This window comes from Cavia porcellus, unplaced genomic scaffold, assembly GCF_034190915.1.
Source record: "Cavia porcellus strain 051 isolate PalLab524CR breed Dunkin Hartley unplaced genomic scaffold, mCavPor4.1 scaffold_3, whole genome shotgun sequence".
Taxonomy (NCBI): domain Eukaryota; kingdom Metazoa; phylum Chordata; class Mammalia; order Rodentia; family Caviidae; genus Cavia; species Cavia porcellus.
In genome coordinates this window covers 121,292,746-121,317,935 of record NW_026947486.1, presented here as the reverse complement: position 1 = coordinate 121,317,935, position 25,190 = coordinate 121,292,746, and the positions used below count along the sequence as shown (strand labels likewise).

Here is a 25,190-nt window from a genome sequence, read left to right as displayed (position 1 = left end):
TTTTCTTCAGTGTATTTTTCTCTTGAAATATACTTTCAGTTTTTAGATTTAGATTTAACCTGTTCAGTTAAACTTCAGTTACCAGTAATCACAAGAGTCATGTTTAACCTTCAACACCAGCCAGTAATGGCTACAGTATAGTGCAGTAGAATGGCCTTCTTGCCATTTGGCTGACATGGGCTTAAGATTGTTAGGGCACTGGAATATACCTGAATTCAAATGTCTCGTCTTTACTCAACAGTCAGCAAGTATTGCTTGTCATGTAACTTTTGGCGCACTGGAATATACCTGATTAAGAGTGATTTCTCAAGCATTCTATCAAAAGCATGTATAAATTCTGTCTGAAACTCCCATACTTCCCCAGTGAGGTCAGAGATGAGGGAGGAAAAAAAACTTTGTAAGACACAGGTTTGGCAGAGTGAAAAAATGCTTTAATGTACACATTAGACTTTTGTAAATATTAAAACTGGCAAGTACAAAGTAGGAAAAAGTATGGTTAAAACATTTGCTCTATAAATTGTCAACCTTTAGGAATATAACAGCTGCTAAAAATAGAGTCCTTACACTAAAGGAAAATTTATGCCATTTTGAAAATGAGATCTTGTTCCATAAATGCAAGTAAACTAAATACAAATGTTATTTCACAAATCAATGCTGTCAGTAGAATAAAACAGAAAAACTTTCAAATAGTTACTTTTCATTCTAAATTACGTAGTATAACCAAATATGATCTACCAGAGACACCTGCAATGGGCTCCAATCTCTAGGTGTTATGGCACATGGTGTGAAAAGCAAGATACAAAACACCGGTGTGGCAGGGATCTGGGATAACCAGTTGTTCACAGGTAACAAAGGGCCATGAGGCAGCCAGAATATCCATATCCATGTAATGATCACTGGGGAAAATGGTATCTAGGTGCACTAGATTAAGTGGCAATGCGGGTAACAGAGGGAACAAAACATTCTTGCAAAAGGGAGGAACAGCCCTATCAAGGTTATGGTTAACAAGTAACCTGCTTTGTAGCCAATTCTGGGGAGGAATTTTCCTCAGGAGTCATGCAGGCCTCAGTGGAATTGCTATCTTATGCTTTCTATCATGAAGACATACACAGCCTCAGCCAGACTCACTACTTAAACTGAATGTCAATTTAGGGCAGTCACTTCTATATGGCCTGTACTGTATTCAAGTAAGCACAGTGACACTTGGGTCCAGGGCAGGGTGACATGATGGTCCTTCACAAAGATCACACATAATTTTTATAATCAACATACTCATATGCTCATATATAACCCAGGTTATATATTCTGGTTGTGTTTTTGAAAAGAAATATTTTAAATTCCACTAATCAACATTTTTTACCAATCATAAATGGACTAAGATTTTCTCATCTCTGAAATTTCTTTATATACTTATTAACAGAGAAACTGCATTGTCTTTGTATATAAATCTACTTCCACCTGAAACGTCACAAGACCTTAGGGATTTTCTTTTATACATATTCTTAGTGGTAATAATGCATGAACTTACTTTATAAACTAAGACTATGTATTTGGCATGCAAAATGTACAGTTTGTCAGTTGTCTCTGTTTTGTTAGCTGTGTCTGAGTTTTCTGGTGCAATAAAGGAGCAGAATATAAGAAAAAATAAAAGTGGTCTTTGCATTTAAAGGACGTGGAGAGGAGCCCACAACCAGCAAGGGTTTGGTTTTTGCTTCTGCCTAGATATAGGAGTGTGGGGTATATATGACCTTTAATCAGACGTGGTGCTTGAGGCGGGCATTGATGACATGAGTAAAGCTGATTGGAATTTTCTTCACATGCACTGGGAAAGGAAGGAGGAAGCTGTAATGGGGGGAGGAAGTGGGCATCAGGGTAAGCATCCCCAATTTGGCCTTCCACCATGTTAAACTACCCCCATAATGTCCTGCAATTTATTCTAGGGCAGAACACTTTCAGTCTCTTAATTTAGCCTATAAATATTTTTGTATAATTTTCTTTAGTCAGAAATACTTGGACTAAGTCATGCCACTTGGGTCAGGGTTTTCTTCAGTGCCATTTATTCAGCAAACTCAGCTGTCTTTTGTTGATGCAATTAATGAAAATTTGTATAATATTACAGAATAAGGTTTGTGCTCTTAACTGCCATGAGTTCTTCTGGAACCCAGTATAGCAAGATTAGATGTAAAGTTATAGATGATTTAAGAGAAAAGGCCAACATTTTGAGGCCAAATAGCTGAATCTACTAAAGGCAGCAAGTAATACCTGCTCTCTCAACTCTCCAAAGTTTGCTATGTTGATAATTCCCTTTGTGCGCATTTGTAGGGTAGCTAAATGAAATTGGGCAGCTAATTTTCAGTTCCATGTGCCTACTATATAGACAAAACTAAGCAGTTACCGTAAATTGACCTGCAGGAAAGTAGGAACTTCCTTGCATGTTGTTTCTGTAAAGAGATGACATTTTCCTGCCAAGCATATGACAGTTTTCTGTCAGTCACACCACTGTATAAAGCAGAAAAACTGAAGGGAAGAAATGGTTGTTGAATGAATTGCTTTGAGTGGTCCCATTTGAGATAACTTACCTAAGAATCTTTACTCATACTTGGAAACAAATAAAAATGGATATATGAAATTTGCACATGAATCTGCCTACATTTTCTCCTGACCTGAGACTCTGCAGGAGTTGGAGAGTTAAGGAAGTAGACTAATTAATCTGACCAACAAAATTTTAAGGCATTCCAACATTCAGGCTGCGGCATGGGTACATTGGGGACTTTTAATCATCTCTGCATTGAAAATCAAGAGTAAATAACACAGCTGACTGACTTAAAAATTTTGAGTTTGGCCAGAAAGCTGCAGTTGGGACATGCAAAGATGGTTGCTGAAAAGATTAGAATTAAAAGGAAACCAGGTACTTTGGATCAGGACAATAGGAAAGGTGACTTGAGGGCTAGAAAGTAACAAAGTTCCGACATTTTCACAGCACATCATTGCAAAAGTTAAAGAACAGCTTTGAGACAAGAGATCCAGAACACTATGCTCAAGAATGGCTGCCTAGGGAATTTATTCCCTGGGATTCAGTTCACAGTGCTCAGCCATTCAAAACCATGACCCAATAGGGTACGGCTACTGCTCAAACTGGTAGCAGACCTTGGCATTATCCATATGATGCTGGTTTTACAGGACTGCAGAATGTAAAAATTGTGGGGGTCAAATCTTCCACACAGATTTCAGAAGTCCTGGAAGGCCAGCCAGTGTACCCCTAAAAGGGCAGTGTGTGAAGCTGTGAGAATAAGATCAAAAGTGCAGTAAAGATCCTAAAAAGTTGGAGAAGCCAGAAATGTGGAATATCTAAGAAAAGCTGCAACGAGTGAGGAGCAAAGCCAGCCCAAGACAGAGGTCCTGAGGGCTACAGGACAATGCTACAGAGGCAGGGTTGCCCAAGTTCACATCTTATCACCATGACTTGCCCCAGGTGCTGGGGATGGACCTAATTTAAATGCTTTCTGTGCTGGGTTTTGGTCTTGTTTTGGTCCCATTCATTTCTATTCCCGTTTCTCACTTTTGGAATTGGAATGTTTACCCTGGGCCATTGTATACTGGCAATATTTAACTTTTTTTCCCCACAGGGGCTCAGTTAACTTTGCTCTAAGTCTTAGAGGAGACTTTGGACTTAGACTTTTCAGCAATGTTGGAACAAATGTATTTTGCATAAAGAGATGGCCGTGAATCTTGGGGGCAGGGACAGAATTTTATAATTTCTATCTAGATACCCTTAAAGCCTCATATGCTCAAAAATGTGACTTTTGAAAGTGATTGAATCATGGGGGTGGTATAACTGAGTTGTTAAAAGGTGGGTCCCTGACAGAGGTAGGTCATGGTCAGTATGACCTGGAAGGGTGTATCTCTCTTCCTGGCTCCTCCCTTGGCTCTCGGCCTCCTGAATGTCATGCTGTGAGAAGCTATGGTCTGCCATGCCTTTCTCCCATGATGTTTCTTCTCTGAAGCCTACCAATCTCAAAATGAAACATGAGCCAAAATCAATCACTCGTTCCTTAAATTGTAGATGTCATGTATTGTGTCCTAGCAATAAGGGAAGTAGGTAAGAAACCCACTCTTATTCTTAAATACAGTAGCCCAGGATCAAAGGTAGAGATGTGTTAAGCATATAGTTTGGATCTCGTTTAGCAAATGTTTCCTCCTTCTCCACTTTATAATGAAATATTCCATCTTAATAGGAAGTATCCTTCTACAGAATTGTAACATTTTCAGTCCAAACTGCTTGTCATAAGAGTAGGCTCTATGGACACTGGCTGTCCAATTGTCTTTTTCCTTTAAGCCCTTGCTGCCTTTTCAAAAGTACCTGTTTCCTGTCCATGAATTCTCTACCTACCTCTATGTCTAAGATTTTTACCTAATTCATTTTCCAACAGACTTAGTGTTTCTGTTTTAATATTCATATCTTTGATCCATTTAGATTTTAGTTTAGTACATGGTGATAGGCATGCGTCTAGTTTTAGTTTTCAGCATACAGAGAGCCAGTTTTTCCAGCACTATTTATTAAAGAGACCGTCATTCTTCCAGGAAACATATTTGACCCCTTTATCAAAGATAAGGTGGTTGAGTGTGTTTGTAGTTGTGGTTGTATCTTCTAATCTATTTCACTTACCTTCAGATCTGTTTTTATTCCAGTACCACGTTGATTTTATTACAGCAGCTTTGTAGTATACCTTCAAGTCAGGGATTGTGATACTTCCTGTCTTGCCTTTGCTATTCTAGGTCTCTTCTGGTTCCAGATGAATTTTAGGAGTGATTTCTCTAGATCTATGAGGTATGTTGATGGTATTTTCATTGGGATTGTATTTAATTTGTATAACAATTTTGGAAGGTTGACCATTTTCTCAATATTTATTCTTCCTATTTGTGAATAAGGGTTGTGTTTACGTTTTCTGAGATCTTCTTCAATTTTTTTCAGGGTATTATAAGTTTCCCTGGATAGAACTTTTACTTTTTTTGTTAGATTAATTCCTAAGTATTTCATTTTTTTTTTTTTTTTGGATACTAGTGTGAAGGATATAGCTTCTCTTATTTCTCTCTCAGTGAAATCAAAACAGAAGCAAGTTTTCCTATGTCATTCGGGAAAGCAAATATTATTTTACTAACAAAACCTGAGAAAGACCCAACTAAAAAAGAGAACTATAGGCCAATCTCCCTAATGAACATAGATGCAAAATTTCTCAATAAAATACTGACATACAGGATGCAGCAAATCATCAAGAAGATTATACACCATGACCAAGTAGGACTCATCCCAGGAATGTAGGGATGGTTCAACATACATAAATCAATAAATGTAACCCACCATATCAATAGAGCCAAAAATAAGAATTGCATGATCATTTCTGTAAATGAAGAAAAAGCCTTTGACAAGGCCCAATACTCATTCATGATAAGAACCTTACAGAAAATTGGAATAGATGGTCTTTACCTCAATATAATAAAGGCCATCTACGACAAACCAACAGCCAGTATCATACTAAATGGCCAAAAATTGAAGGCCTTTACTTTAAAATCAGGCACAAGACAAGGATGTCCTTTATCACCACTCCTATTTAATATAGTACTGGAAGTACTAGCCAGAGCAATTAGACAAGAGAGACAAATAAAAGGGGTAAGGGTAGGAAGAGTAGTTAAATTACCATTGTTTGCAGATGACATGATACTCTACATAGAAGACCCCCAAAACTCCATTGAAAGACTCCTAGATATAATAAATAAATTCAGCAATGTAGCTGGATACAAAATCAATACTCAAAAATCAATAGCATTCCTGTACATTAACAAAATCACTGGGAGAGAAATAAGAGAAGCCACATCCTTCACAATAGCATCCAAAAAAATGAAACACTTAGGAATTAGTATAATGAAAGAAGGAAAAGATCTATAAAGGGAAAATTATAATGCCCTGAAAAAGAAATTGAAGAGGAGCTCAGAAAATGGAAAGACATTCCTTGCTCATGGATAAGAAGAATAAGTTTTGTGAAAATGGCCATTCTCGGGGCTGGGGATTTAGCTCAGCGGCATAAGCGCCTGCCTTGCAAGCAGGCAGTCGTGAGTTCGATCCCTGGTACCGATAAAAACGAAAAAGACCAAAAAAAGAAAGAAAAAAAGAAATGGCCATTCTCCCAAAACTGTTATACAGATTGAATGCAGTCCCAATAAAAATACCATCAACATAGCTCATAGATCTAGAGAAATCACTCCTAAAATTCATCTGGAAACAGAGGAGACTTAGCATAGCAAAGGCAATTCTAAGCAACAAAGGCAAGGCAGGAGGCATCACAATCCCTGACTTGAAGACATAATACAAAGTTGCTGTAATAAAATCAGCATGGTAGTGGAATAGAAACAGACCTGAAGTTCAATGGAATAGATTAAGAGATACAACTACAACTACAAACACACTCAGCCACTTTATCTTTGATAAAGGGGCCAAACATGTTCACTGGAAGAACAGACTCTTTAATAAATGGTGCAGGATAAATTGGCTCTCCATATGCTGAAAACTAAAACTAGCCCCATGCCTATCACCATGTACTAAACTAAAATCTAAATGGATCAAAGATATGAATATTAAAACAGAAACACTAAATCTGTTGAAAGACAAATTAGGTGAAAATCTTGAAGCCATAGGAGTAGGTAGAGAATTCATGAACAGGAATCAACCCGCACGGGAAATAATTCCCAGAATCAATAACTGGGATCACATCTTATTAAAAAGTTTCTGCATGTCAAAAGAAATCTCCAGTATAGTGAAAAGAAAACCCACAAACTGGGAAAAAAATATTAGTGAACTGCCCCTCAGACAAAGGACTTCATATGTCTCAGATGAAGAAATACAAATCGCAAATAAATACATGAAAAAATGTTCATCATCATTCGTCATGAGAGAAATGCAAACTAAAACAACACTGAGATTCCATCTCACTCCAGAAAGCATGGCCAGGATCAAGAAAACTACCAACAACAAATGCTGGAGAGGCTGTGGGGAAAAAGGAACTCCTGCACTGTTGGTTGGTGCAACCACTTTGGAGGTCAGTCTGGAGATTTCTCAAAAAGCTGGGATTGGAAGTCCCATTTGACCCAGATATTCCACTTCTACGCATATTCCCAGAAGAACTGAAAACATCGTACCACAGTGATATATGTGCACCCGTGTTTCTAGCAGCACAATTTGTAATAGCAGATCTTGGAAACAACCTAAGTGTCCATCAATTTAGGAATGAATAAAAAGGTTGTGGTACTTTTATTCAATGGTGTACTACTCAGCTATAAAGAATGATCACATTGAGATATTTATAAATGAATGGATGCAACTTGAGACCATACTCATAAGCAAAATAAATCAAACTCACGTGTATAAATACCGTATAGTCTCCCTAGTGTAAGAAATGGTAAGAGTACATAAGAGTTTATGGTAACCATGATTTCCCATTACATTGCTTTGACGCCTTATCATGATTTTATTCATTAGTTGGAATGGTTTTATTGTTTTGTTTGATTGTATTATCTGTGAATGATATGAACAGCTATTTTGAAGAAAACAAGACATTATGATAGCGATTGTTGATTTAATATCATCTTGCTTTGAGGTCCTACCATGCTTTTGTTCTTCTGTTTCCACTGGCCCTATCGTGCTGTATCTTATTGGATTTTAATATGTGATAGTATAAACAAATTTTTATGGAAAAGGAGATAATATAGTATCCATTGCTTGTTTTCTGTTATTTGGTTCTGAATACCCTTCAATACTAATACTTTCATTCTCTTAAATGGTTTTATACTATTTTATGTTTGATACTATTGTATGTGAAGGTATGCTCAACTATTTCAAAGAAAGGGACATTATGGTAGCTACTGTTGATATCAGGTTGTCTTGTGATGAAGTACTGTGTTGCTTACATTGTTCTGTTCTGATCTGCTTTTTTCTGTCCTCCTTTGTCTTAATCTCTTTAAATAAAAAAAATAAAAAAGTGGTTGTTGCCTGCACTTTTCAACACCTGCTACACTTTTTCACAATACATAAAATTAATTATCTGAAACTCCATTCACAATTTTTAGATTTTAAATCTTCCCTGAAAGTTTTGTCCAAATTCTATAAGGAACTGGGTCATGTTTTATTTTTATTTATTTGTGGTGTTAGGGATTGAACTTAAATCTTCATAGATTTCTCATACTTAAAATGCACTACAACAACTGCTGCCAGCAAGTAAGGAGCCCATCTTATCTCCTTGGCTAGGAGCTAAAAGAGTACTGGGAAAAGTGCAAGAGGCAGCCTGCAGGGTTGCCTAGAGTTGCAGCGAACTTTAGTGATCTATTTCCTTACTTCTTATTTTTTTAAAAAAATTTATTTTAAAGAGAATAAAATGAAACAAAATAAAAGAGAATAAAGCCAACCAAAACAGAGCAGTGAAAATGATACATGACTTCAAATCAAGATAACAGGAAATTAACAATGGCTACTGTAATACACTTGTTTTCTTCAAAATAACTTCCTATACCATCAGACATAATAAAAACAAACAAAACAGAACAGAATAAAATCAATTAAAACAAAAGAATGGAAGTGTTACAGTACTTCAAACCCCAATAATAAGAAATCAACAATGGCTATCATAGTACACCATGTTACCTTCAAAATAGCTGCCCATGTCATCAGACATAATAAAATCAAACAAAACAAGACAGAATAAAACCAAACCTAAAAAACAATGAAAATGATACAGGAATTCAAAACAAGATAACAGAAAATTATCAGTGGTTACCACCTTCCCTTTTTTGATGTCCCCCCCCCCCGCCATTACTGTCATGGTATCTATTGTACATTTTGAATTCCACTAACTCCTTCAGTTTTTTATGCTAGGGAGATAACACAATATTCACTTTTATGAGACAGAACCATTTCACCCATGAGCAAGATCTCAAATTGCATCCATTTACCTACAAGAGCCTCCAGACTATCCTTCTCTATAGCTGAGTAGCTTTCCATTGTATAAAAGTACTGTATCTTTCTTATCCATTCTGTAGTCAATGGAAAAACTACTGCTTTTTTCTGGTTTCCTGTCATATAGAACATGGTTTTCTCCTTTGACTTTTGGTCTACAAATTCCTTTACAAGTTAAATATATTTATTGTACACAGCATGTTAATGGATCTTGTTTCTTGATCCACTCTCCCTGTGTTTCATTTCATTGATGAATTGAGGCCATCTACATTAATGATTATAACTGGAATGCATTAGCTCATCTCTGTATGTTCTCGTCCTATTGTTGGCCACCTAGTTTTCCCCTCTGTTCACCTGTCTGTGCTATTTGGTAATCCCCCTCTGCTGCTGTTCCTGGAATGATGGTCATCTTTATCTCTCTTTAGACTATCCTTTAGGACTCCTTGTAGGGTTGGTTTGGTGGTCATGAATTCCTTCAGTTGTTATCATGGAAGTATCTTACTTTTTCATCAATTTTAAAAGATAGTTTTGCACAGTACATCAATCTGGATTAGAAGTTGTTTTCTTTCAGGATTTGAAACACTTCACTCCAAAGTCTTCTTGACTTGATGGTTTGTGTTGAGAAGTCTGCGTGATCCTGATAGGTTTTCTTTTATAGGTGACCTGTTTCTTTTTTCTAACAGCATTTAATAGTCTGTTCTTGTGCTGAATTTCCAGGATCTTGATTATTATATGTCTGGGTGTAGATTTGTTATGGCTATTTGGAGTTCTATATGCCTTGCTTATCTGTATGCCAGGTCCTTTTACCACATTTGGGAAGTTTTCTGCTATTACTTCTGTAAATAGCCTTTTTATGTCATCTATGTTGACCCCTGCTTTTTCACTGACAACTATCACTATTTTTCTGAGTCATCTTGCAGCCATTCAATTGTTATTTCCTGGTTCCTGTTATTTTTAAGACTTCCTTTCATGATTGCTAACCACAATCCTGTTTTCAAGGTCTGAAAGTTTGTCTTCAGTCTCTTTCAATTTGTTGACTTTTGATGAAGTTTTTAATTTCCTGGATATCTCTCTGAATCTGTTTCACACATTATATAATTCCTTCTTATATTGTTCATTCAAGGTTTCCATCATTTTCCTACGTTTTTTTATCTTTATCTTCTTTAGATATGCTCAGCAATTCTTCCATTACATTTGTAATTTCTTTTACCTGATATTTCTGATCTGATTACTTTTACAGCCTCATGAAGTTGCTTTTTTACTTTGCTATCCTTTGAGAGATTTCAAGTGTGCAACTTCCAGTTTCTGCTGTCTATATCTCCCAGACTTGTTCTGTGTGGGCTGAGGCCTGAGACTGCCTTTTGCTCCTTCATCTTGACGTTTTCTTGAGTCCTTCCTGACAAGCCAGTTGTGGGGTCCCAGGTGCTTCTCATGTTGGCTGTCACCTTCACAATGTAGGGGAATGGGGCAGGGTTCTCCAGACCCACACAGCTTCACTGAGGCTTCTGCAATGGCCATGAGAATGTGGTGGCAGGGCTGCTTCTTCTCTTGCCCTACGTGACTACAATGGGACTCCTCCAATGGTGGAAGTGCACAAGGGCATGTTTGTCTGATTCTCCTGGCTTGTGCTGGCTGCCATGGGAATCCAGAATCTCCAGTGGTGGCCTGAGGGCACATGGGCTTATGTGATTGTTCCTCCTCATCCACACAGATTGCCTACTAGAGGCAAGTATCCTGAAGGCAGTAAACACAGGGGCAGATCTGGCTCTCATTGTGGACATTATCTTAATATCTGCCTCTAAAAGTTTTTGACACATAAAAAACTGTACCTGTTGATGAGGAACCATGTGATGCTTTTATACATTTACATTGTATAATTTTCATATCTGGGCAAGAGTATCTCTTCCAATATGTATTATTTCTTTGTGATAGAAACTTTCAACTTTTGTGTTAATCAATTTTTTAAAAAAATCACTGTCACCAAATGCCTTTGTTTTGCTAACATAAATGCCTTTCGCAAACAGGACAACGTGAATGTGTTGCTAAGGTTCCTTCCACAGCCACAGAAGGAACCCGGGTGAGTCAATGGTGATGCCAAGTAGTGTGGGTGCAGGCTCTGCGGCCCAGCCAGTGGGGTGACACCGTTTTGCAGAAGGCTCTGCTAAGCTGCTGGGCTTCACTCTCCTCCAGAAGCTCCGAGGAGGAAGAATGGCCTCACCATACTGAATGCCAGTACATGGCCAGGAAAAGGTACCAGGGGACTCCTGGCCAATCTCTATGTGGAAGTCCCCATAGGCCCAGTTCTGCCCCCACTTCTCTCTCAGAAGACAAAGGGTTCCAACCCAGCCCTAAGCCCTGCAGGGGATTTCCTTGTTTTAAGAAAATCTTTATTGATACATTATTTTATATATAACATGATTCATCCATTGAAAGTGAAAAATTCAATGTTTTTTAAGAACAGTTACATCACCATGATCGATTTAAAAAGAAACTTTTTAATGTTTTAACCATCATTTTTCTATATTCCCTCCTCCTAAGCCCTGGCAACTGCTGATCACTATGGATTGGTTTATTCTGGACATTTTACATAAATAGAATCATGTATTGTGTAGCATTTTATGTCTAGCTTTTTTGACTGAGCATAATGTTTTTAAGATTCATCCATGTTGAAAAAACATCTCAGGGAAAACAAGGAGAAAGAAAAAGGAAGGGAAAAGAAAAAATATCTGAAATTATATAAACACATATAATCTGAAATTAGTATAGCTCAGATGATTGTGCTACAAATTCTATAAATTTTTGTAACAAAATAGTTAACACTCATAGGATTGGAACAACTGTGCATATTATTGTATGGTGATCTGAGGAACTCTTGAAGATTATTATGTAAAATAACAACCCTAGTTATGTTTACACCACCTTGTTTGGAAGGCCTATATATTCATTGTTCTGCACTCTTTGCCATTGTTGTTTATATGTCTTTTTCGTTTCGTGTTTTTCTAGGAATTTGCTTTGTTTTGTCTTGTTTTTCCCTCTAATATGGAAAGGATAGGTAATCATGTAGAGACTCATGCATGCATAGAACTTCTCCTAAACATTTTATGAGAATCGATTATATAATGCATGACAAAGTGAACAGCTACTTTGAAGAAAAAGAGACACTAAGGTACCCATTTCTGATTCCATAGCATCATGATGTGAAATCCAGCAATACTATTATTATTATACTATTATTCTTTGTTTGGAGTGATTTTGGTGTTTTAACTTCAACATACATGAAGGCATGGACAGCTATTTTGATGAGAACAAGAGACATTATGGCAGCCATTGTTGGTTTTGAAGACCTAAAAATCCTTCATCATCCTGTTCTGTTAAGTTTTATACTATTTTGTTTTATATGAATCCACTGTATATAAGTATATGGACAACCATTTGGAAGAAAACAAGAGACAATATGATAGACAGTGATCTGCAGTTGTCTTGCTTTGAAATCTGTGTCTCTTACATTGTTTTCTTCTGATCTGCTTTGTTCTGTTTTATTTAATTTTATCCTCTTTAAAATAAAATCAAAAAGATTCATCCATACTGTAGTATGAATCAGTACTTCATTTTTATTTATACCTGAATACTATTCCATTATATGCCATACCCCCATATTGTGTTACCAGTTCATCGGCTGATGGTCATGAGGTTGTTTCCCACCTTTTGAGCATCATGTACAAGTTTTTGTCTGAATTTCTATTTTCAGTTTTGTGATCTACACCCCTATAAATGCAACTGCTGCATCCTATCATAATCCTATGTTTAATTCTAGTAAGAACAACCAGTGTACTTTCCAAATTAACTGCACCACTTGATACCCCAACAATTTACAAGAGCTTTGACTTCTCCACATGCCCACCAGCACTTATTATCTTACTTAAGAAACAAACAAACAAACAGTGGGATACCATGTTTCCAGGGCTGGTCTCAAACCACTCAAATCAACAGATCCTCCTACCTCAGAGTCACAAATATCTGTAATTGCAAGTAGGTACTACCACGCTGGAATTTTTTATTATGAGTTGTGAAGTAGTATCTTATGCTTTGGATTTGTATTTCTCCAATGACTAATGATGCTCAGCAAATTTTCATGTGCTACTTGAAAACCAGACACACTCCTCAGAATTGTCTATTCAGACCCCGTCTAATTTCAAATTTTATTTGGTTTTTGTTCTTTTCGGTGTTCTTTGTATAATATGGATACTAGAATCTTAGATATATGATTTGCAAATATTTTGTCTCGTTTTCTGAGTTTTTAATTTTTTGGTGATGTATTTTGATGCGCAAAACTTTTTAAATTAAATGAAATCTAATTTATCTACTCTTTTCTTTGTTGATTGTACTTTCAGTGTTGTATCTAAGAATTTACTTCCAAAAAGCAGGATCATAAAAATTTACTGCCATGTTTTCTTCTAAGGTTTTTGTAGTTTTAAATTCTAATATTTAAGTCTTTGATACATTTTGAATTAATACTCATATATGTTGGGAGGTGAGGGTCCAGTTTCGTTCTTTTGTATGTGGATACTCAATTGTCCAATCAGCAGTTGTTGACAGAACATTTTTTCCTCATTCAATAGTCTTGGCAATTTTATTGACAGTTTACTGTACATTTGGGTTTATTTATGGGCTCCCTTTTTACATGTTTGTAAATAATGTCTGACACTGAAAAACTTATCTCATGGGACTCTACTAGTTTTGCAACTTTTTCAAAGTCTATAATTACTGCGGAATAAACATTTATAAATTTTAAGTAAATAGGGAATAGGGTACTATTTTATGAAATAAAAGGTTGATAAAAAGAACATCTGAGAGGAAATAAATTGATGCATTTTATAGGCCACTCTTGAACACAAGTCCCTTTTTCTTTCTATGCTCTATTATCTTTGTGTAATAAAATGAGATTAGGGTAGATGACAACCAAGATTCCTTTTAGCTCAGTGTTCAGCCTTTTAAAAATGTTGATCATTATGAGGAATGGTAACTGCAACAAGCTGTATTGTTACTCTTGCTCCTTTACCAATTTGTCTTACCTCTATGTAGAGTCCCATGTATTTTTGCCCAGTTTCTTCCAATGATAAGCTCTTCCACAAATGTAGTAAAACTTTCAAGTCAACCAGTGACAATGGTAGAATACTGTTTAGCAGGCTACACACTTTATTCAGTTTCACTGGATTCTACATGCATGCATTTATGTATGTACAGATCATACAGCTTTAGCATAAGTAGAAAATCATGTGTTAACACCATAATTAAGATTAAAAAACTGCTCCATCAGCACAAAGGAACTCCTTGTATTATCTCTGTAGAGTCACACAGAAGCCATGTTCCACCTACTCCCCATCTCTGTCAATCATTAGTCTGGTCTTCATTCCTATAATTTTGATATTTCAAGAATGTTGTAAAAAATGCAGTCATATAATGTGATCTTTTAATATTGTTTTTAAAATAACCATTAATACCCCCAAGGTTTATCTAAGTTGTGTGTAATAATAGTCTGTTCCGCTGGGCTTGTTGGCTCATGCCTGTAATCCCAGCACTCGGGAGGTTGAGGCAGGAAAATCGTTGCAAGTTCAAGACCAGCCTGGGCTACAAAGTGAGCTCAAGTCCGGCCTGAACTGCATAGAGAGATCTTGTCTCAAAAAAAAATAATAGTCTGTTCTTTTCCATTGCAGCATAGTATCTGAGGGTAGAGATGACTTGTTTAGCAAGTATAAATTCATGTGGTCAACACCACAATTAAGACCAAAAAAACCCTACTCCATTAGCTCACAGGAACTCCTTGTGTCACCTGCTGCAGGACATCTGCATTGTTTCCAGGTTTTGAATAAAGCTACTATGAAAACTTTTGTACAAGTTACTATGCCAACAAAGTTTTTCATTTCTCTGGGATAAATGTCCAGAAGTACATTTTCTCGGTTATATAGTATGTTTAATTTTAGAAGACATTTCCCAACTCTTTTCCAGACTAGTTATACCATTTTACATTCTTATCAACACCTCAATCTAGCTTGTATCCTTAACAGCATTTGACATTTCCTCTATTTTTGCATTAACCATTCTGATAAGTCATACTGCATTGTAGATTTATTCTGCAATTCTTGATGGCTTATAAAGTTTAATATCTTTTTAAGTGATTATCTACCATCCATATATCCTCTTCTGTGAAATGCCCTTTCATGCCTTTTGCTCATCTTCTAATTGGATAACATTTTATTGTTGAGTTTGATTTCATTTATTTCCACATTGATCAGATACTCTATGGTTTGCAAATAATTTCATACTGTAGCTTGTCCTTTCCTCTTCTTACATTTTTCTTTAGAGCAATTTTTAAAATTTTGATGAAGCCCAATATATTACCTATTTTCTCATATGAATCATACTTTTGAGTTGAAATCCAATAACTTATCTCCTGAAGATTTTTCTGCTGACTTTTTTCACTAAAAGTTTTATAGCTTTACATCTTACATTTAAGTAAGTGATATATCTTGTAAGTTTTATAGCATGTGTGAGGTTTGAATTTTGTTTTGTTTTTTTGCCTATGCATATTTGATTTCTGCAGCATGATTTTTTGAAAAGTGTATCTTTGCATTAAACTGCTTTTGAATTCTGTCAAAATTAGTTGGGCATATTTATGTGAATCTATTTCTGGGTTCCATCTTCTGTTCCACTGATCTTTGTATCTATCCTTCTGCCAATATCAAGCCATCTTGATTACTGTAGCTTTACAGTAAAAGTGGTGAAGTCAAGTAATGTGAATTCTCCAATTTTTTCTTCATCTAAATTGGCTTATCTTAATTTTACATGAGGTATTTTCATCTGTCCTCTAGGGAGAAAAAATAGAGAACTGTGGCACTGGGAAATTAGGAACAAAACCCACTATTTATATTCCATATGCCCTGGGGCAGTTTTCAAATGGTAAGTGTGCCTCAGAATTGGCATGCAATTCATGCAGATTTCTAGATTACAACAACCCACGGGCCTGAATTTTTTTCTGAAAACACATATTTATTAATTATGACTACGCACACTAGGAATAATGTCATTGAAATTTTAAAGCATGAGTTTTATTACATTCTAAATCCTAAATGTTTTAGAAAACACATTTATATTATAATGGAATTTTCTAGGTAGCTATCTGCTCAATAGGAATTTGCTTCACAGTCAAATAGCTAGAATTCATTTGGTTGGTTAAAAAGGGAACACACTGGGATTTAAGACTGATACTGTCTCAGACTATATACTGAAGAGATCAAGAAGGACCCATGAGACATATGCTTCTCAATAAGAGCAAAAAATAGAGGGGAGGTGTCGAAGAGCCCTCTACACTTCCTTACACTAAACCTCATGTCCTTAATTTGTCTAATATAAGCATCATAACTACAAGTAGAAACATAAAATATGCTTATTTCTTTAGTTTCATGTGGAGGGTGGATACAACTGAAAATGGAAATAAAGACTTACAAGTTTAAGAAGGGAAAATAGCATTTAGAATATACTTCAGAGACATTTCATTACAAGACAGACTTGTCAATGTACCTTTGATAGCCTTTAAAAAATAAATTTTATATACTACTTAATGCATCTGCTGTGGTAGGTATAGTAGTAGAAGGGTTCAATAATCTCTTGAGTAATTTTTAGGAAGAGCATCTTGTGTATTTGCATATATAAAGCAATATAAAATTACTGCCCTACTGCCTGCCTTACACCAAAGTTGTGTGCAATTGTGAGCCATATTTGGTATATAAATTTTTTAAAATACCCTCTTTTGTCAGGTGCTTCAGTCTAAGGAAGAAAGTTCTTGCAGAAGCTCTTCCTTTTCTTGTTGTAACTCCTGCAAATGCTGTTGATTTTGCTCCAGTCTGTCTTCCAACCACTGCAGGAGAGGCCCGCTGACTGCCGACATTTGACTGCACAGATTCTTGGTAAACACTTCAAAGGGAGAAACATAGATGAGCTCACCACCAATAGTGCCTCAATTGTGAGCACAGACAAAGGGGTTGGAGTAGGAAGTAGAAAAAGTGCAACAAATATGTCTGGTAAGTGATTTTCTGTGGCCAGCTAGGGGAAAGACAGAAAAGCTGAGCAAAGAAGACACCTGTTCTGAGGCATCTGAATTCCTTCTAAGTCCATGAGATAGAGAAGAGCGTTTGGCTATGTGGAAAGCAAAAAGACAGCTTTTTATTCCTTTTGGTAAAAGGACTAAAAGAAGAATAAAGAAGTGCTGCCTTCCCAGCCCTTCAGACATTCCTACACTGTAAATGACTCCTAAAGAGCTATAACTCTGCCTTTGAAAGTTCGATTTCAGAAACACTATGGGAAACATTAATTCTACTCACCTGAGAAGTTCTCTTTTCCCCTACATAACAGTGTATCATAGACATCTTTCTGTGTCAATGAAAAAAATCTAGCTCTCTCTTTTGCTTTTTTTTGCACTTATACTAAGGATTGAGCCCAGGACCTTCACACTGAACTATGTCTCCACACTTTTCTATATTTTATTCTGAGACAGGATCACATTAAATCACTAAGCCCTACAGACAGGGCCCAAACTTGCAATCTTCTTGCCTCAGCCTCCCATAGTACGAAGATTACAAACATTCACCACTACAGCTGGGTTCCAGAGTTCCTTCTTAAAGGCTGCAAAATATTCATCTGAATGGCTGTACCAATTTAATAAGTCCCTTATTGACTGATTCTCAGTGATATTTAACTGTGTGCTAATATGTGGATTGTGTTTAAGTGGAATTGCTATATATAAATCAGAATGTATTTTAAAACTTAAGTATTTTCCATATCATACCAAATTGTATACCTCCAGGGATAGGATTCCTGGAACAGGTATAGGGTTCACTCTAACCCTAACCCTTATTTCCTTATCTGATTATTTCTCTATTTAATCTTTGCCAAAGGACAAAAAACTGCTAACTTTATCTTAATCTATACTTCTTTTAAAGATTGTAATTAATCTTTTAATTTTTCTGCAGGAGTTTATAAAAGCTTTTACTATTTAGTCAATGTTTTATGAGTATGTAATTTCAGATTATCCTTAAGTGTTAGTCTCCCTAGAGTTTGAAAAACATACTCATATTTTCTCCTGTTTTTTCACTTTATGATGAGCTTTACTGGGTTCTAATTTACAGGCAATAAAATAAGTCAATTTAAAGCATACAGTACAATGAATTTTGACAACTTTATAGCCCATGTCACCACCCTTAGTCAAAACGTCTTTTTTCCTCCCCTACTCTAGGTTGTATTTCCAAGATTTGATGACCTACAGGGTTAAAAGAAATGCCAAGAGTAAAGACAACTTGTACTCTTCACTTCAACTAAATTTGCTTCTGTTGGGAGAGTATTTCAGAGGTCAAGAAAAAAATCTTACCTGAGCCATTATGGATTTTGGTTACTGAGTCCAGGTGTGTAAGGCTAAAAGGATAAAACAGCTTAGGTTAGTAGCAAAGCAGCACTGAAAGGAAAACCGAATGGTCATGGTCTGTAACAAAAATGATAAACTACATTAGACAAAATTGTATGATTTAATTCCCCTTAATATTATTTTTTAAATTTTAAGACAGGGTCTTAATTTGTTGTCAGGTTGACTACCAATCTGTAATCTTTTTGCCTCAGCCTCCCAAGTAGCTGGGATTATAAGTGTGTGCCACTATGCCTAGTTTCCATTATTGTGAATTTTTAAAAAATTTTCTCTAAAAATTCAAGAGGCAATTCAAAGATGTAATTTTGAAATTACTGTCTCTTACTGAAACCTTGATACAGTACAGTTTTATTGGGCAATACCTAGGGTTTGGTAACTGGGCTACTAAGATGTTATGGTTTATCTTATTTTCATAATCTAAAAAAAAATATCCTCTCCCTTGAAGTACAGAACCTGTATCAAGAGAGAAAAATATATTAAAGAGACTGTTATCAAGTGTAAAAAAAAGTCACAATTAAAGACTGCAATAATGCTTTCTTGCAGATGAAAGGAAAGGGGGCTCCAGACGTGAGCCGCTACAGACAAAAGTACTGGGCTCTGAGAAATAGAGAAGAGGACAATAGGGTCTCCACCTGTGAATCCTCCGATAGGCATCTTGCTCCTCCTGGCACAGGATCTTGGGAAGCTCTACTGCTGATTCAAGACACACTTTCCCAATGGTGACATGAGGTATGATATGGATTGGAATTTCAATTCTCTCATATCTGCAAGGCAACCAGGACAGAGGTCAGCTTGGAGTCTTTAGTTGTAATCAGGAATTGCCTATAATTTTAACTGGAACTCCAGGGTATGGCATACTTCAAAAACCAAACATTCCTGTAATTCATTAACTGATTAAAATTCAAAGTGGCTAGAGTTCAAACTGTGTTCATCTAGGCAACAAATTGGGAGCCCATTTGCAGAGTAGTATTGACTAGTTCCATACACAATATGAATCCACTTCTGAAAACTTGACACAAGCCTTTAGGAATTCAAGGTCCTTATTGCCTATTACCCAGAAAAAGGAAATAACTGAACATTATTCTCAGCCAGGAGCACTGCCAGTGAGGTTGAACAAATTGATCACAAAGCCTGGGGAAGAGGAAGTGAAGACTTTTCAGTGACTCCATCAAATTCATTATACAGAACTTGATCACCAGTAGCCCTTATTTCCCATTCTCTCCCTTGAGAAGAAATTCTCATAAATTTGCACTTTCATGCGAGAGTGGGAGAAACAGATGTCCTTATAACTGAAGCTATACACTTCTCATTCAGAGACACCTAAACTCCACCTGGAGTGGGTCCACTGAAAAATCCAAGTTCAGGATCCTTGGCACCATGATGTCTCATTGGCACATGACAGTAAAACAAAATAAGGTCTGGTTCCCTGTTCTCTCTTCTCTACCCAGCAGAGTACTGTCTAGGCCCCCTGGTAAAGCCTAGATGGAATACAAATGATGGTGAATTATAACCACCCCTCCCTTCAGCCTACCTAAGATCCCAAAGAAGGACTCACGAAAGAATGTACCATAAATGCTAGGTTGCTTGAAGAAAGCCCTTTTGAGTAATACACAATAACTATTATTACTGATGGTCCCACATACATTGAAAAAGTCAATCTGCTGCTACTGGTTTACTTACCAAGGTTTGTCATGAGCAGAAATGGTTCCATGGTCTACTGTATTGGGGTTGGACATGTATCTCTACAAATTCTTAGCAGGAATTCCTAGAGCTTCTGTCAGTTTATTCAAAAACTACAATTGTAGGACAAAAGTAGACAGAGATATAATACTTAGGAAGAGATTCTGCTTCTGTTAATGAAATAGATAGTCAAAACCAATGATGTAACTAGAATAGCTGGGGGTAAGAGGGAGTGAGAGAAGGAGAGAAAGGAAAGGAAAGGAAAGGAAAGGGACAAACAGGGACAGAGAGGGAAAGAGGGAGAGAAATAGAGGGAAGCAGAGAGAGAAAAAGAGAGAGAAAATTGCTAAGAACTCACTGGAGAGCTACTCATATGAGTAATTACAGGGTCAACAACTGGGAAAGGAGAAAAAATCCAAAGAGATGAGCCTAACAGGGACAATTTTTTCTGGAAAGAACTCTTCTGATTCCAGAGGAGGAAACATATAGGATAAAAAATTGAAGAGAGTTTTCAAAGGACTTACGGGTCTAGGTTCAGGAAGAGCAGGCAGAGATACCCTGGTAAATTGTTCAATAGTATACACACACACACACACACACACACACACACACACACGCACACACACACACATATTAGGAGTAAAAACAGATTAGACTATACAAGGACTGAAAGCTCAACTCTGAATAATCTCAGTGCTTAACTAAATTACGGTGATCTTAGGTAATTCTATTACAAGAATCTCACCAACAATCATTTCTTTAATCATAAAACAAGAACAGATTTTTTTAAAAAAATGAACCATCAGAGAATACAAAGGTTAAGTTTAAATGAATTATATTCTAGAGAGGAATAAGCAGATGAGTTACAGACCAGTGGCCATTCTTCTCCCCAAAAGTATCTGTCTTATCTAGGGGGATAGACAGATACAGGATTGTGCTTGCCATACTAGTTGAACTTTGCTGGGATAAAGAGAAACTAATAGCACTTATAACAATCATGTGAGACTATGTGACAGAATGTAATTTGCAGGTGCCTTAAAAATAGACATAATTCCCCTCTCCTGCCAATTTTAATCCACAGAACTTGCTAAGACTATGAAAGCACAGGAAGCTGAGATTTGAGCTAGAAACTAGAAAGAGAGCTCTTCACTATGTCATGTATTTGCTAGGAGGCAGGAAATGGAATAATCATAAGGCAAGACATTTCCAATACCATTATCCCTGTAAACAAGAGTAAACCAGAAAATAAATAAAATAGCAGCAGTTCTAATGTATATGCTTCTGATGGGATGGAAGCCTCCTATGCCAGCAGGCTGATTCATGAAAGGGCATGCTCTCTCTGGAGAATAATACTGAGCCTGATGTCTACAATTCACTCTATAACTCTGCCACACAAGAAAAAGTATAACAGATGATCAAGAGAAAAACTCAGTAGAAAAACACTTACAGATGACACAAATACTGGAATTAGTAAGAAATTTGCACTATTAAAATGATTTTTATGAATCTCGGCTATTATAAAACTTTTGCACATCAAAAGAAACCACCAAACAGCGTGAAAAGACAACTCACAAAGAGGGAAAATATTTTAGGCAAGTATCCCTCGGACAAAGGACTTCTATCTAGAGGATATAAACAACTGAAAAAAATCATACACCCCAAATTCAAAGATGCAACTGAGATGACTATACATTTCTCAGATGAAGAAATACAAATGGTAAATAAATATATGAGAGTCAGTGGCAGCCATGCAGACCAGGAAAAGAATCAAGAAGCCAACCTGCTTCTGTGAACCAGAGACAGGCATATATATATGAAAAAAAGTTCAACATTGTTCATTCGAGAGATGCAAACTAAAACAATACTGAGATTCTGTTTCGCTTCAAAAAAGAACAGCTAGCATCAAGAAATTAACCAATAACAAATGCTGGTGGGGCTCTGGGAAAAAGGAATCCTTCTGCAATGTTGGTGAGAGTGTAGACTGGTGCAACCACTGTGGAAATCAGTGTAGAGATTTCTCAAAAACTAGGGTTTGAGGTTCTGTTTGACCAAGCTATTCTCCTTCTACGTATCTTCTCCTAAGAGTTAAAAATGTCATGCCTCAGTGATATATGTGCAACCATGTTTACAACAGCACAATTTGTAATAGCTAAATCTTGGAAACAACACAAATGTCCATCAATGGAGGAATGGATAAAAAAAGATGTGGTATTTTTATATAATGGAACACCCTCAGCTATAAAGCATAAACTTGAGACTTTTATTGGGAAATGCATACAACTTGAGACCATACTCTTAAGTGAAATCAAATTCATGTATAAACAATGTATTGTCTCCCAGTGTAAGAAACTGAAAGGGTAAATAAGATCCAAAATGTACAATAGATATTGTGAAATAGGAAGAAATTGTTCAAAAGGAAAAGGTATTAGGAAAGGGGAAAGGATGAAGGGGAAAAGGAAAAAATGCAAGTAAATTATACTATTAATATCTCTGAGCTCACTGAAAATGAAGGTTTGTACTAATATCAACTAAAGAAATTTTTATGTCTATATCTTATATTCTGAACAACTACTTTAAAGATAACATGCAATGTATTATTTTCCTACTATTCTTATGAAATTTAAAAATTAAATAAAATCATTAAAAAGTTGAGTAAAGATAGACAAAATGGATGAAAACATGGAGAATTACTATAATTAACAGTTATATAATCTCTCCAAAATGAACCAAATAAGGTAACTTAAGCAAGATGGCAGGCTAAAAGGTTTTAGGACCTTGGTCTTTCAAAGACACTGAGTTACTAACAAAAGCATACAGACTGGAATATCTTTGTAAGAATATTTGTAGAAGGCAGGTACAAATTTCTAACACCCTGTCTTGGTTACTTTTTCTCATTGCTGAGACAAAACACTTAACACTAAAGTAAAAGGTTTCTTTGGCTCACACTTTGTAGAGGTTTTAATCCATAGTTGGCTAGCTCCAGCCCGGGGTAGCATGGTAGAGGGGCACTGCAAAAGACAAACAGTTGACGGTTGGCAGAAGGCAGCAAAATGGCAAAGTAGGAAGCAACAAGCAATACTCACGAAAAACAGCTGCCCTCTTTAGGTCTTGACATTCTATCCTCTTTCTGTGTCTTACATTCTCTCCAAGCTACACGACCTTAGGGCAGATAGCATTCACACCCAGGGTGGGGCTCCCTTAGTCCTAGCACCATGTACTCTACTTGCAGCCACCTTCTAAAAGCTCCAACTATGACCACATGAGGCTATGGAGGAACATTTAGATATAAGCCATAACATACCCAGATCAATATAAAACCAAAAAGTGATTCTAGTGAAAGTGGTAGAAAAATTTGCAGCACTCTGTGTGCCTGTCTACTTCCCTCCTTACTTGACCCTATCATAATAATAATGGGGAGACACCCTAGCACACTAGGGGTCCTGCCTTGGGCTGCAAAAAGAATATACTGAGAGTCTAAAATTCTTGGTATTCTAGTGACTGCCTGAGGGTCTAGATTTGTCTCACCTGACTTGGGAGTGCTGACAGTAATGGGAGCCTGGTTTGAAAACTGATAGCAGATAAACTCACATATTAAAGACTCGGTTTTGTGGACAGCCACCAGAGTAAAAGATTATGGGCTTCTGGGAAGAAACAGGGACAAATTGCTTAGAGAAAATGCAATAATTAAAAGCACATGCACATTCTCAGAAAAGGTTTAAGAGGTCTTAGAATATCTATTTGCACTGATCAGCAAAACTCTCTAAAGATTTGTAGAGGTTGTTTTTTCAAATGTTCAAGTCTCAACAAGAACAACAACAAAAAATCACAAGGCATACAAAGAAACAAACACAACCCATCAAAACACAAAATATAATTCCAGAAACCAACCCTATCAAAACACAGATCTATGATTGTTTAACAAAGAATTTAAAATAATTGCCATAAAAATGCTCAGTAGACTAGAAATAGACATACAATAAGTAAAATCAGGCAAATGATATATAAACAGATGGTACGAACAAAACTAAAAAGGAACCAAGTAGAAATTCTGGGGCTAAAAAACACAATAACCCAACTGAAAATGGTACTATGAAGTTTACCAGAGATTTTGTCAAGCAGAAGAAAGAATAATCAAGCTTCAAGGCCAGTCATTTGAAAGCAAAGCAGAGGAGCAAAATGAAAAAAGAAAGAACAACAACAACAACAACAACAAAAGATTTATGGGATATTAGCAAGTGGATCAATTTATACATTGTAGAAATTCAAGAAAAAAAAGAGACCAAAAAAGGAGCAGAAAATGTATGTGGAGACACAATGATAAAAAACATCTCAAATCTGAAAAAACAAATGGATACACAAATTTGAGAAGGCCAAAAACTCCAATTAGAATAAGTACAAAGACATTTAACACCAAAGCACATTATACTTCTGGAAACATTACCTAGAGCAATTAGATAAGAAAAAGAAATGAAATGAATAAAGATATGGAAAGAATAACTTAAATTATCTTCACTTGCAAAAACTCCACCAATAGACTTCTAGATTTAATAACCAGATTTATTCATGTAGATGGATAAAAAGTTGACATTCAAAAATCAATTACATTTCTGTACATAAATAACAAACTCATTGTGAGACAAATTAGGGAAACCACATCTTTCACAATAGCATCAAAAGAAGTATTCAGTAATCAATTTAACAAAGGATGTAAAGAACTCTACATTGAAAACTACAGCACTCTGAAAAAGGAGAGACTATCAGAAAATGGAAAGATTTCTTGCTCTTGGGTAGGAAAAATCAATATAGTAAAAATGGCTTGACTCCCAAATTTGCCATACAGATTCAATGCAATCCCAATCAAAATGTGATCAGCATACCTCACAGTACTAGAGCAAACATTCTGAAAATTCATTTGGAACCAGAAGAGAACTAGAATAGCAAAGAATAATTCTGGGCAACAAAGGCAAAGCAGGGGGCATCACAATCCCTGACTTGAAATTATACTACAAAGTTACTGTGATTTAAAAAAAAAAAAAA

General features: G+C 36.2%; 1 protein-coding gene across 5 annotated transcripts in view; it reads right to left on the bottom strand.

Annotated features, from left to right (window-relative positions):
- Nucleotides 1-14,174: 14,174 nt before the first annotated feature.
- The window catches only part of Brcc3 (BRCA1/BRCA2-containing complex subunit 3), a 59,607-nt gene continuing 48,591 nt past the window's right edge, over nt 14,175-25,190 (bottom strand). For 3 of the 5 annotated variants that reach the window (XM_013141222.3, XM_013141225.3, XM_063246634.1), the window contains 3 exons: nt 19,106-19,237; nt 18,423-18,466; nt 14,175-16,972 (listed from right to left, as the gene is read on the bottom strand). In XM_013141222.3, the coding sequence (XP_012996676.1) occupies nt 16,821-16,972; nt 18,423-18,466; nt 19,106-19,237 (328 nt within the window). In that variant the 3' untranslated portion in view covers nt 14,175-16,820. The remainder of the gene's footprint in view (nt 16,973-18,422; nt 18,467-19,105; nt 19,238-25,190) is intronic. The other 2 variants (XM_063246633.1, XM_063246635.1) reach the window with 2 other exon arrangements.